Raw genomic sequence first — 14,518 nt, 5'->3', positions numbered from 1 at the left:
CTGCTTTACCCCACATACGCACGACCGGAAGCAGCGGAAGCGGTCGACTGTGGCATAATAAAAGCTCCGCTGCTTTACCCCACATACGCACGACCGGAAGCAGCGGAAGCGGTCGACTGTGGTATAATAAAAGCTCCGCTGCTTTACCCCACATACACACGACCGGAAGCAGTCGACTGTGGCATAATAAAAGCTCCGCTGCTTTACCCCACATACGCACGACCGGAAGCAGCGGAAGCGGTCGACTGTGGCATAATAAAAGCTCCGCTGCTTTCGAGCCGTGTGTCACGCTCGTTCAGCGGCCTCGTTTCGCTTCGACGGCTTTCAGCCTCACCCTGCTTCATTCTACTACGTTAATAAATCATTAGCTCATCCATGAACATGATTTCTGCAGAGTCCCGTCGGATTGCATCGGCTGTGGGGATGAAGACCACAACTCCCATGATTCCACACTCAGTCACAGCTTCATCAAACTACACCTTTGCCTCTGTTTATTTTGAATACGCGCCCTCTAGCGGCGAAAATGACATTGTGCCTTTAATGTTCAATGTTTCAAGCAATTAAAATGTTTATGATTTAAGATTTTATTAAGTTTTTGAATTAAATGCCAGATAGTTTATTGTGTAACCTGAAAAAAAAGATGCACAATGCAGGACTTTTATATTATAAACAAGCTTGAAATGCATCAGGACTCTTATTTTGAAATGTTTATGCTTTTGTACTTCTAGTTGCTTCAAAAAGATGAGGGAGATAAAGAGTGTGGTCTTACAACCATCTACAACATAATATAAACACTATTAAGTAAACACTGTCATGATTAACAGTCGATCATAAGCAATCGCTTGGCATAAATGCATGGTAATGATTGGGAACGGCTCTGAAACCGCAAGCTTGAAAAACACGCATCAGCGCCGCGTTTTGCTTTTGAATGTGCAGCGCTCACGTTAATCTACTTAAATCATTTTCTTTTGAACTTCAATAAATATCACACCACGATCACTGCTTTTCAGTCTCCAAATTTAAGGCCTCTTAAAATTACAGTTAGGACTTCTGATACACCAATTAAGATATTTAATACTTTTTATGAGCTGAAATTTGATCAAACTGAATTTAAGACTTAAAGGCACAATATGTCATTTTCGCCGCTAGAGGGCGCGTATTCAAAATAAACAGAGGCAAAGGTGTAGTTTGATGAAGCTGTGACTGAGTGTGGAATCATGGGAGTTGTGGTCTTCATCCACACAGCCGATGCAATCCGATGGGACTCTGCAGAAATCATGTTCATGGATGAGCTAATGATTTATTAACGTAGTAGAATGAAGCAGGGTGAGGCTGAAAGCCGTCGAAGCGAAACGAGGCCGCTGAACGAGTGTGACACACGGCTCGAAAGCAGCGGAGCTTTTATTATGCCACAGTCGAGTGCTTCCGCTGCTTCCGGTCGTGTGTATGTGGGGTAAAGCAGCGCTGTTTTATCAAACTAGATACATTTGAACGTTCTGTTATTATGCTACTCTGTGCGGTCGTTACCGGTCTAATAAAACGCACAACATATTAAAGCATCTTTGGTGTTTCCATGTTTTCTACAAAACAAAACCGGAAATCGAGGGGTTATGACGTCATTGGCAGGCGACACAATGGACACTAGTTAAAATTGCTTATTTCTCTGGAATTAAACATTCTTCAAAACATTTGGGATAATGTAAGTACACGAAGCAAAATACATAACACGGTTCTAGTGGTTTTGGGATATTTTACTAAAAAAAAAATCTTACATATTGTGCCTTTAAGGCCCTCCACGTTCCCGATCTAAGCGGTCGGAATAAGCTATAAGAGTTTTGCTGTGTGTACCTGCTGTAGTTGGAGGCAACCCACTGATTCCAGCTAAAGATACAGCACTGAGGTGCGGTAATGGTAGATTAAGGTTAGGGAGGTTAGGCAGGTTTGGCAGGGGAGGGAGGCCAGGCGGTAAGGACATCAATCCTGAAGGCACAAAAATCTAAATCATTTAGCCTCAAGAAATTGAATATAATACCTGTTGTGGCAAGATACTTCTCTTCCAGTTTTCATTCATTTAACAAAAAACACAGACGGGCACATGTTCTTTACCTGGTACGGTGGTGGAGGGATTGACAATGGGAAGGGGACCCAGCCCCGGGGTCACCTGAGTGGGCAGCAGGGGTACTGTAGGAACACCTGCCAGACATAACAACAACTTAGGATTTTGCACTTATATTAAATTGCATTAATTATATCATATATGAAGTACAAAATAAAAGTAGAAAGCGTTCACCTGTGTGGAGCTCACTGGGTATTGAGGGCGGGGCAGAGCGGAGTGACAGGCCAGACAGACTGTCCTCAAGCCCTGTGGGAACAGGCTGCGACACAGGGGGCGGAGTTACTGCAGACAGCTGAACCTAAACAAAACATCACGGAAGTCAAACGTCTGACCAAATCTATCAGAATACACCATGTGAAACGCACACTAACCTCTGTGAAGCCGTCCTTCAGCGGGCTGGCGGGCTCACTGGGGGTGTGTCCGGGGAAGCTGATTTTCTTCCCCTCTTCGAAAGGTCGAGTAGGGATTCTGTGCAGGTAACCGTAGCCAATACCACAGCCAAGACTGTGAACGAAGAAGAATAGTCATGTCGGACATGCGCACAGAGACACGGAAGCAGAGAAAGCGAGAGTTTCACACACACCTGCCCTCTCCACCCCAGGCACCGTTAGGCGTGATGACCACTTCTCTGCAGTTGTCCGTGTCTGTGTTGTAGACGTAGAGTTTCAGGCCTTTGCCCTCATGGGTTTCTATCAATGAGAATAAGTCCTCTGACTGGAGAAAGAACATAATACACACAAAATGGAAAATCAGAGTGGTTTGGGCCAGTTGATAAAGCAGTCATTTGCCTTTTCAGGTTAGTGCTGCTGTGCCACTCAAATATTTACATAATGATTTGAACATTCATACCTTGCAACTCAATCATTTGCTTTTCTGTGATGTTTTTGATTTTCATTGCTGTTGCGAATTCTGCTGATTTGTCATCAAAATAATGTAATCTAGCTGGCTAGCATAGATAACTTATTATTTTAGTATTATTTATATACTATTATAGTATTTATTCAGATTTTGAATCAGCATTTTTTTAAATGTTTTGAGATTTCATTTTAATTCTAGCTTTAAAAGTTGTTTTAGATTTTTTTTTTTTTATTATGTGCTTAAGACTTTAAAAAAAAAAAAGTAAACTAAGTTTTAGTTAACAATAACAATACTGTCTTGAAAACAGCAGTAGTGTGTGGAAAACTACAAAGCAATCAGTTTGCATTGTATGCCATCATGTTATAGCTGTATAATTCACAGCTTAGTTACTTTCTCTCTTTTCTTATTTATTTTTTTAAAGAAGATTTTGTAAAGTAATATTGAAAAATATAAACATTTCTAACAAATATACAAATGCATTGCTAAAATAATTTGAATTAGTCTCCTTATCTTATTAAAGGATAACAACCACAACAATTTTTGGTCATTTTACCTCTTTTCTATGGAGTCTGAAGAACCAGCATTTGTTTGCAAACCATCATTTTAATCTATATTTGAGCTGCAAAGAGTGACATTCTTTCATTCTGACGATTTATCCAAAACCAAAAAACTACATGCACTAGAATTCTACAGTGCAGTTGTTACAATTCCATACATCTGTACACAGTGATCGAGAAGTCTGAAAAGAGTTGGAGATGTGTGTGAGAGAGAAATGTACTTCGTTCATGACTGTGTCTGCTCCGATGATGTAATCCGTGTGTGGTCTTAAACCTGCTAATGCTGCTGGAGAATTTGGCTCCACTTCCTACAAAACAGACAAATTATGCATGAAAAAAAAAGTGAGTGAGGCTTGCATTCCATCTTACAGCTCGACCGACCGGTCTGCTTTACAAGAGCACGCCCTTGTTAAACACCTTGCTGAATTATGACTAATTAACCAAAAGTTGTTCATCAAAATGAGGTCAAAGCAAACATGTTATTTTCATCAAAAGCCACCCCACCCTTACAAAATACGCAGCGTAAATAACTCATGCCTGCAGCTTTCTCTGATTGCATTCATCACTCTTTCATTTACTCACCAAAACATGCCAGACGTTCTCATTGGCTCCCTCAAAGCTGCAAAAGCGGATGCTGACCCCCAGAAGACCCTGACCGCCCCACATATTGCTAGGAGTAACGGTGGCTTCCCGCAGCTCCAGGGTTTTGCTGCTGTACACCTGCATCTTCACCGGTTTTTCAACACTAGCCTTCAGTACGTCTTTCAACGTGTCATTATCCTTGTTCTTGGGGAAAAAATTAAAGCAAAAACAACATTTATGGTTGACACATTTCTACTGTCACACATGGTGTACAGCATGCATATATATATATATATATACTTTTTTTTTTTTTTTTCAAACTGTGTGGTCCAGGTGTACATTTATCAGTTTTTACAATGGCTTCAAATGGGGTTCATCCAATCAGATTTTAGAGTCAGAACTGTCCGCTTTACTGTTTAGAGTCTCTAAAGCATTAGATAATGTCAGATTTTCATTTCTAATGTATTTAACCAGAGGTGTAAAGAGTACCTGAAAACCATACTTGAGTAAAAGTACAGGTACCTTAAGAGTATCTGATTTGAACAGTACTTAAGTATTTTACTTATACTAAATATAGGCTTAAAGATGCACTAGTCAACAAGGAGTTGATTTGTGAGAAGAGCAATCACGTTTATTCTCTAACACCTCAAAATTGCAAAAAGAACAAAACTATATCCATCAAAAAGGTCTCTTTATTATAACGGATAAATAAAATAATATACTTATAATATATACGTTTTTTTTTTGCTTAATTTGTTTATTGGAATTTTACTATAATAACAGGAATACAGGAGAATAGCGAAAAAATTATTAAAAAGTCTTCTTGCACTGGATGAGATAGTTTCGGCCTCATTACCGTTGCTAATGCATTCACGTAAAGTAGACTTGTTGACAAGTTTGACAAGTTGGCGATAGTAGAAATAAACTGCTGCAGAAAAAGCTAGGAGCCATGCTAAATATAATGTGTAACTGAACCACTCATTACAAATGTAGTGAAGTAGAGAGTAAAAGCTGCTAATATCTTTGATACTCAGTAAAACTACAGAGTATCCAAAAAAGATACATGTACAATAATTAATTTCTCAAATTCTTTACACCTCTGTATTTAACTCTGGATTATCCCAAAATTGGCATTATTACACAGTTATTCAAAACATAAACAAATTTGAAATGCCTAACATCTGTTCTTATAGAGTAAATTAAATGTATGCATTTAGCAGACGCTTTTATCCAAAGCGATTCAGGCTATACATTTTTTATCAGTATGTGTATGAGTAAATCAAGCTTGCTTCTTGACTCGATGAATAGCCGATAGATGATAGATGCTCCTCACCATGTGCAACAAACCTACCAGTCTGGTGTTGTTGATGGACACAATGAAGTCAAAGAAGGGTTCGAGACCTGCTCTATGACCGGGAGAATTCTCCTGCACCTGCACAACACAGAAAACACCCCATTTAACATTCAAATAGAACCAACAAATGACTCATTAAAACAAAAAACAAACATTAAAATCGTCTAGCAGAACTCTAAACTGGGATAGATCATGCGATAATAAACTTTATCACAAGTAATTGTCAAAATAGACACTTAACCTTTCTATCAGACACTTGACTGAGATGCCACATTTGAAAATAAGCAGTCATGCATCTATGCACCCAGTTATTAAAATGACATGCAGTTTATACACATTATATTTCCTTATATAAACTGCATTAGTCTGGGTCAATCCGAGTTGTGTGAGATTAATAATACACATATAAACAGTAAAGCATCATGACATGTAGTAAGCTTCTTCAACAACAATTTTAGGGGAAAAACATTTTGTACAGTAGGATAAATGAAGTTGTGCGTTTTAAAAGGTATCAGTCTTTGCATGTCAAATGCTGGAAAACTCCCATGCATTATCTTTACATTTAACAGCAGAGATTTTCATTTAGCCACATTAGCTTTTAGCCACGGTTAACAGGCCGCACTGACATCCTCGGCCTCGATTTGAACTCTGCGCCGCAAGCGACACGCGATGTACCGCATGAGTGAAAGGGAGAGACCAAGAGAGCGGAAGCATCTCTAAAAAAAACACACTCACTCTGAGAACGTGATAGCCCTCCGAACCGCCTCCGGGAATTTCCACGCTCTGTGATCCCCCCATGATCCCCGCTCCGTGTCAGCGGTGAGAAGGATATTATCCGTTTTATTGTTTTCTCCCACCAACCGGTTTTGCGGGCAGAAGCGTCGAGTCTCCAGGGATGCGCGCGACGGCGGCGAATGACGTGGCAGACGGTGCAAGGAGGAGGGCTCGCGCTTATGTGGCGCACAGGTGAGACTGCGGCAAGGCCCCGCTCCTCGTGTTATGAATCAAGGAAGCATGGTTTATTTCTAACTCATAAGTGAACGATAAGATGCGACACTTTAGAAGACACGGTAGCGATATCGAATTCGTGAATGAATCATTCACGCGAGTCGGATCTTTTTGATGAGTCGTTTGAACCGTGCACAAACATATCTAAATGATTCGTTCACGAGCCGAACCCTTTTTTTTTTGGGGACATCCCGTTTTTATAAATGCCCTTCTCTTTCTGTGTTTGTGTGTTTTTGCATATACTCTGCCAATAAAAAGAATACATCATTATTTTATTTATTATTATTTTTTTAATCTCCAAACGTTACACATAGAGGATAAAGGTTGGTAGTATTTGCTGACTTGATTACGTAGTATTAAAATTGTACAAAATGCATCCTTTTTTTTTAGGTTTGATTTGATGTTGTCCACTAGGGGGCATATTGCCATGTCACTCTGTAGATGTGCTGACCCCTGTGGCAAATAAATGATAATACAGAAAGCAAGAAACTACAGACCACTAAAAGAAAAACGTGATAAAAGGAGTCATGTTAAATAGACTATAACTCACATTTATAGTCCTTTCTTTGATCTTTGTATCATTTTTACATTTACTTCTTGTGATCCAAATGAAGTATAAATGATAAAAAGTACCTTGTACAGTATTTTGAACATAGTAGCATGGTAACTTTTTATGGGGACCATGGTATCTAAAGGTATGACTTTTTAAAAATATATATATTAGTATTATAATAACACCATTATAATTATGATAGCTTATATATATATAATTTTTTTCCTGATAGTACCATGGTAAGTCCATGGCATAAGAATACGGCAATCATTCGGTGTTATGGTTATCTTCTGTATCAAAATGCAAAGGTATTGTCGACTTACACCATTATTTGTTTTTAGGTATTTTTGCTGCAGTATTTTTTGTGAGGGCATTTTGATAGTATTTTTCATATATAAACCAGATTTAAATAGCTATTTAAAAGGGTTTATAATTTCTATTGTGTATCGCCAAAATATATGAATATATGCTAAATATATGTTGTAAATTGTGAAGCTGTTTACAGCATGTATTTAGCCTACATTTAGGCTAAATGCAAATATGCATTTTAAAAATATACTTGCAAAAAACATATTGGTAGAACATTTTTATTTTGAATTATTTTATATTTTTAGCCCTTTTTTGTGTATATTTTGAAATACATTTGAATATTATGACATACATTCTAGTGCCTAAGATCAGCTGGTTAAAAATGAGAATGAAATCAAAGAAAACGCAAACAAACTCAGTGTGAAGTGCAAGTTTATTATATGCTTTAAAATCAAGGTGCAAGATGTTACATTTGAGAAAGACGACTAATAGAACATTCTTATACTTTAATAGCTTTTATTGTGCCGTGTACACGTGTTTATAACAGTTTATATATAATGTGATTGCATTTTAAAGTGCCAGCCTTACTGAGGAGACCAGATCGCCCTCCTCACATTCACATACAGTCAACAATAGAGGAAAAAGATAATTGTGCATTTGTCAAAAACACTTTGAACAAATATGAATGAATGGAATAAACAGTCATCTTTCACATGTTCCAAAGACAACAGCTGAATCTAAATACTGCATATCAATAAACTTGTAATAAATATCAATATGACCACAATCTTCCAGCATCCTGAGGACATTTCCAGCCTTCCTTCTAAGTTTGTGCTTTTTGCTTTATTGTTTTCTTTTGTTATTTCTTCTCTCTTTTTTTAAATATGATGCTATAATCGCCTGAGTTGAATATCAATAATCAGTAATATACATCTGGTAACTAACTACCTTCAGATAATTGATAGGATTGCTTATAACATTCAGTCAAAGATGCACACGGTAACATTATAACACTAACACACTGAGTTAAGGGCCTGAACAACAAACATATACAATATATTCATATTTATATAAATGTCTATAGATTTATACTATCATTTATACGCTTGCTTATTTCGAAGAATATTGAGTATATTGTAAATTATGGCACTAGTTCTGTCTTTGGCTCACAAGTACACTACTGGACCATAAACATTAGCCTAAACTTGTTTGATTATATATAACTTGTCTTAAAATACAAATGAAGAACTGTTACAAATGGGAGAAATACCTTTTAAACACCGTTGGCTCACAATATAAATAAAGTCTTTGTTTATAGATTTATATCATTACATTTCAAACTGAAAACTGAACGTTTCACCTCACAAAGGTGTTGATTAAACACTTTACATGACCTACTACAAGGTAAGTTTAGGAAACACAACACTAAAATACAGATCAACCACTGGTTTACACACAGACCCCACTATGACACAGAAAGGGGTTCGAGCTGCATTAAAAGGGTGGTGCGTCTTTGCATTTGTATTTACAAACACAAGCACCGACATGATCCCAATGGATTTAAACTGTGTTATAAGGTGACTGTGTAGCTATACAGGCTACGTGATCTGTAAGTTAAAGATCTAAAGACATTGAGAAAAAGGACAGAACATATTGGACCACAATACGATGTCGAAACACAGCCATTGAATGTGTAGACCGTGCGACTGTCCTGTCGAGATGCCTGAGCCTCGTTAGTGTACAGAGCTGCAGTTCTCTGCTCTTAAACGCCGTGACCCAGCCTCTCGATCTCATCGATGAGGAAATCGATGTCAGACTTGGTGACGGCGTGATTGGAGACAACCATTCGGAAGAAGTTGACCTTGTCTCCTTGTGGCTGGTATCCTACCATGGTTGTGCCGCACTCCATCATCATTGCTTTGATCTTCGGTGCCACCTGCAAGGGAGACGGCATAATTTATGACGGGTTTGTAGTGATGGGAGAAACGGAGCTCAGCTGAACTAATTTCTTCGTAAAATGATTCATTGTTTCAAAGCGCTCCAAACTCTGGCGGCACATGCTGACTCGAAACGGTGTAAATGGAATGAAAAGACAATCCAAACTTGTATATATGATGACAATTGCAAATGTTTTCATGAAAGTGATATCTATTATGTATTCTACAAATAACTAAATACCATCGACACTTTTAAAAATAAAGGTTCTTTATTGGCATCGATGGTTTCATGAAGAACCTTTAACATCCAAAATGTTCTTCACACTAAGAAAAAATTGTTCTTTTAAAGGAATAGTTCACCCAAAAATGAAAATTAGCTGAAAATTTCAAGATGTGGATGAGTTTGTTTCTTCATCTGGATCCTCTGCAGTGAATGGGTGCCGTCAGAAAAAAAAACATCCACAAGCAATCCACACAACCTCTTTAATTAACTTCTTGTTTTAACTTTAAACCGCTGCATATAATTCTCTCCTGATTCAGACAAAATGACTTTTTCACTGGAGGAAGCGTTATTATAGATTATGGCCTGGTATTTTAGCCAGAAGCAACGTCTTAATGGTGGATTTGTTTCTTACAAACATGCATATTTTCACCTCACAAGACATTAACTGATGGACTGGAGTGGTGTGGATTACTTGTGGATTATTGTTTTTTTCAGCTGTTTGGACTCTCATTCTGACGGCACCCATTCACTGCAGAGGATCCATTGGTGAGCGAGTGATGGAATGATGAATTTCTCCAAATTTGTTCCAATGAAGAAACAAATTCTACATCTTGGATATGGGTAAATTTTCGGCTGAATTATTCCTTTAAGAACTGAGTTTGTTTTGAGTTTAAAGATTCTTTGGGGAACCCAAAATGGTTCTTCTATGGCTTTTGTAAACTTTATTTTTAAGAGTACAGCGGCGAATCCTTGGAATTTTGGAACCAAGTTTCAAAAAAGTAATGACGTATACTCTTAAAAATAAAGGTGCTTCACGATGCCATAGAAGAATCTTTTTGTCTTAATGGTTCCATAAAGAACCTTTAACATCTGAAGAACCTTTCTGTTTCACAAAAGGTTCTTCATGGCGAAATAAGGTTCTTCAGATTACAAAAAGGTAAGAAAGAGATGGTTCTTTAAAGAACCTTTGACTGAATGCTTCTTTGTGGAACCAAAAATGGTTCTTCTATGGCATCGCTTGAAGAACCTTTTGAAGCACCTTTATTTTTAAGAGTGAATGAAACCTCATCACGTGACTCTTTGATAAAAGCTCCGAACCACTGATTTGAAACAAAAGATTCGTTTTGATCACTACTAGTTTGTGTGCTTGTTAGTCTCGTTTCTTGATAATTGAAATGAGATGAAGTACCCTGTGTAGTTTCTCCCTTCTTTCGTCTCCATCTGGCATGCCACGCAAGCTTGGTGGAATATACCAGAAGCAAACATTTGAGTGCTGGGGCTGCAGAGAACAAAAGAAAGCAATTAGAATAGTCCTTACATTCAGTATTAGGTAAGCAGTTCTTTCAATCTATACGTAAATATGTGTGTGCCATATACAAACCTGTCCCTCAAAGACCATTTCATATCCCTCACGGTTCTTGATTTTATTGTAGAGATATTCAGAAATCTCCAGACATCTGTCAATGTGCTGCTCAAACCCAATTGTGCCCTGCACGGATCAAATTCACCAGTCAGAATAAAAATGTGTGTTTCTCAGCAAAATACTCATTGCTATTACCACATAATTGTCTTTATTTGTATAGTACATACATACCACTTTACCTGCATACATACTGTACAGTATACTCAGGTAACATGTAAAAAGAAATATACTGTATAGCAAATCTTGGCTGTGTGATTGTTTATATTGTTGCAAAAACGTAAACCATTATTGCAAATATTATATCAAACTTTTTGTGCATATATACAGCACTCTCACATAAAGCAACATATAGTATAGAGCAAATCTCAACTACTACTTTTTTTATTTTGTTGCAAAATGTGATTATATTATCACCCAGCTCTTTATATAAAGTTTTTTTTATCTGCACACATACAGGATACTCATATATACCTGCAAATACCTGCTTGATTGTTTATTTGGTCACAATATATAAATTATATTATTGCCCAGCTCTAATCTGCTAAATGCAACTATACGTTATGAAGATATTAAGATACATCATCATGATTTTCTGTGAAGCTGCTTTTGAAGCAATGTGTATTGTGAAAAGCACTATATAAATTAATTTGACTTGACATGACATAGCTGCAGCTGTCGTGACCCACCTTGGCCTTCCACATGAGCCAGAATTTGAAGATGTCTACATGTCTGCCACACTGGATGGCCTTGTCGCCGGTGTCGTAGTTCACATCATACTGTTTGTCTGGTTGGAAGAGGTATCCAGCGCACATGGAGTTGCAGCCCTGCAGAATGCCCTGCAACAGAAGCACATCTCCTGTGATGATCAGTAGCTGTATAACTAAACTCTAAATGTATTTGAATTCACTTGATCTACATGTATTCATTTAGCAAATTTATCCAAATAAGTTAGGTGTGTAAGTGCATATCCAAGATTTTCATTTAGACTTGTACACTGTACACTTGTAGACTTGTACACTACTGTTCAGAGGTTTGGGGTCTGTATTTTAATGTTTTTGAAAGAAGTCTCTTCTGCTCAACAAGGCTGCATTTATTTGATAAAAAAATACAGTAAAAACAGTAATATTGTGAAATATTATTACAATTTGAAAAAACTGTTTTCTATTTGAATATATTGTAAAATGTAATTTATTTCTGTGATCAAAGCTGAATTTTCAGCATAATTACTCCAGTCTTCAGAGTCACATGATCTTCAGAAATCATAATAATATGCTGATTTGCTGCTCAAGAAACATTTATTATTATTATCAATGTTGAAAACAGTTGTCCTGTTTTTTTCTCACTATTCTTTGATGAACAGAAAGTTCAAAAGAACAGCATTGATTTGAAATAGAAATCTTTTGTAAAATTATGAATGTCTTTATTGTCACTTTTGATCAATTTAATGTGTCCTTGCTGAATATAAATATTAATTTCTTTCAAAAAATCTTACTGACCCCAAAACTTTTGAATGGTTGTGTATATAGATGGGCTTTTCCAAGGCAAATGTTAATACCAGATGTAAATGGGACCCTAGTGTGTGATAAATCCTGCCTGTTTATGTCTTTATGTGTTGTCTTTGACTGTTTGCTGTCTCACCTTCTCTCTAACCAGGATGGCTGAACATTGCAATGGTACACCCATCATCTTATGAGGGTTCCATGTGACCGAGTTTGCTCTGAAACAAACAGACATGTGGGTTTTCAGGTCACACTGCACAATTACTGTGATATACAGTCATTTTAGTGCCTCATCTCGTGTGATTTGACATACCTCTCAATGCCGCTTAGCTTGTGACGGTGTTTCCTGGACATTAACAGTCCTCCGCCCCATGCACCCTGACGATATACAAACACCACTGACCGACTGATTTAAGATGTTTAATTCATTTATTCAATGGACAATTTATTAAATTCAGCTAGTTACCATTTCAGCTAATTCTGAAAGCACTCATTGGAAATGCATGTATATGTTTGAGTCAAGCTTACATCCACATGTAACCACAGGTTGTACTTCTCACAGATGTCTGCAATGTCATTGATGGGATCGAATGCTCCATATACTGTGGTCCCAGCCGTTGCGTTCACAAACAGTGGCACGTAACCCTGAAATAAACATTTAAAATCACATTCACTGTTGATAGTACACGGCCTAAAGATAGTGCCCTAACAGCAGAGTGCCACTTTATTAACAGAGAGGCTTAGAATTAGTACGTAAAGATCAAATCATCCATCAGCTTGAGATTTCCTGCTCCAGTATTGATCCACTTAACTCTTCAGGCACTGAGGTTAAATACTCTCACTAGCTTGTCTCAGCAACACAGAACAGCGCAGTGAGTCTGAGCATCTGCTTACCTTCTGTTTGGCATCAGTGACCTTGGCCTCTAAGTCAGCAGGTATGACACGCCCCCTGAAATAAGACAGCCAATGAGGTGCAAGTGGGAGGGACTCATCAAATAAAACATGAGCTTTGAAAGAAAGTAACAGTGGTTAATAGCTAAAAAAAAAAAGATACCGCTCATCTGTCTTCAGAAGAATTACGTTTTCTTTGCCAAATCCCAGTACTGCTCCTGCCTTTTTGATTGAATAATGACTCTGCAAAAAACAAACAGAAAAAAGAAAATGCAAACATGAGCGTATATGCATATCAAATGTGATATATAACATATCAAATATATTTTTGAGCTCAGCATCAAATCAGCAGAAGTGTTTTTTTTTCCAAGATGCAGGGCTGTGTAAAATATGACCCCTAGAGGAAGACAAATCCTCTGTTTAACTGCAGTGGCAGTGGGTACTTACATGTTCAGAAGTGAAAAGCACGAGTCGTGGTGCTGCAGACATGCCTTTGGTTTTGACTTCAGGGAAATACTTGTACCGCGCAACCATCACACTGTACATGTTTGATATGGCACCACCTGTGAACAGATTCATCGCATTACAGCAGCTAAATGAAATGTGTTAAAGAATAGGCCTAGGCTAGAGTTCATCCAACACGAAAATATGTAGTCATTTCCTAATCCCCTAATTTTATGCATAACCTATTTAATTTTTATTATGTCTTTTGGGTCACGGTTTTAATGGTAGCTAATATTAGGTCTACATCTATCGGGTGTTATGGATCAGTTTACCTGGTGAGAAGAGTCCATCGCCATCACCATTAGGCCAGCCAATGATCTCTCTCATCTTCTTGAGGGTCAGTTGCTCCATCAGAACAAACACAGGAGCGATTTCATATGTGAACCTGAGCAACACACAGGAAGACCATGTTTAGTCACATTTACACTAAAAAAATGGTGTAGAAACTTTTCACTTAGAAATGGCTTGTAAATATTACAATTGATTAAAAGAAACGGCAAGCAACACTTTGAATTAAACACGATTTCATATGTGAACCTGAGCAACACACAGGAAGACCATGTTTAGTCACATTTACACTAAAAAAATGGTGTAGAAACAATTTTCACTTAGAAATGGCTTGTAAATATTACAATTGATTAAAAGAAACGGCAAGCAACACTTTGAATTAAACGTGAAATTTTGAAAGTGTAAAACTTACTCCA

General features: G+C 37.5%; 2 protein-coding genes across 2 annotated transcripts in view; both read right to left on the bottom strand.

The window, feature by feature from the left end:
• LOC107557140 (Golgi reassembly-stacking protein 2) overlaps positions 1-6,560 on the bottom strand; it is a 15,634-nt gene extending 9,074 nt beyond the window's left edge. Inside the window, exons 1-9 of the mRNA XM_016240473.1 lie at positions 6,203-6,560; positions 5,465-5,545; positions 4,114-4,317; positions 3,753-3,839; positions 2,700-2,830; positions 2,488-2,620; positions 2,291-2,414; positions 2,107-2,193; positions 1,849-1,980 (exon numbers count right to left, since the gene is read on the bottom strand). Of these exons, the coding sequence (XP_016095959.1) occupies positions 1,849-1,980; positions 2,107-2,193; positions 2,291-2,414; positions 2,488-2,620; positions 2,700-2,830; positions 3,753-3,839; positions 4,114-4,317; positions 5,465-5,545; positions 6,203-6,265 (1,042 nt within the window). The 5' untranslated portion in view covers positions 6,266-6,560. The remainder of the gene's footprint in view (positions 1-1,848; positions 1,981-2,106; positions 2,194-2,290; positions 2,415-2,487; positions 2,621-2,699; positions 2,831-3,752; positions 3,840-4,113; positions 4,318-5,464; positions 5,546-6,202) is intronic.
• Positions 6,561-7,944: 1,384 nt separating this feature from the next.
• Positions 7,945-14,225, bottom strand: LOC107557126 (glutamate decarboxylase 1-like; the record flags this gene model as incomplete). Its single annotated transcript, XM_016240456.1, has 11 exons — positions 7,945-9,273; positions 10,687-10,776; positions 10,879-10,986; positions 11,607-11,756; positions 12,559-12,637; positions 12,733-12,797; positions 12,948-13,064; positions 13,314-13,368; positions 13,474-13,553; positions 13,758-13,873; positions 14,087-14,225. Coding segments are annotated over 11 exons (1,173 nt in total), but the record flags the coding sequence as incomplete, so codon positions are not given.
• Positions 14,226-14,518: the final 293 nt, after the last annotated feature.

Source organism: Sinocyclocheilus grahami, unplaced genomic scaffold (genome assembly GCF_001515645.1).
Source record: "Sinocyclocheilus grahami isolate Dianchi unplaced genomic scaffold, SAMN03320097.WGS_v1.1 scaffold590.1, whole genome shotgun sequence".
Lineage (NCBI taxonomy): Eukaryota > Metazoa > Chordata > Actinopteri > Cypriniformes > Cyprinidae > Sinocyclocheilus > Sinocyclocheilus grahami.
The sequence above is the reverse complement of the archived record's forward strand: the minus strand, read 5'-3'. Positions and strand labels throughout refer to the sequence as shown.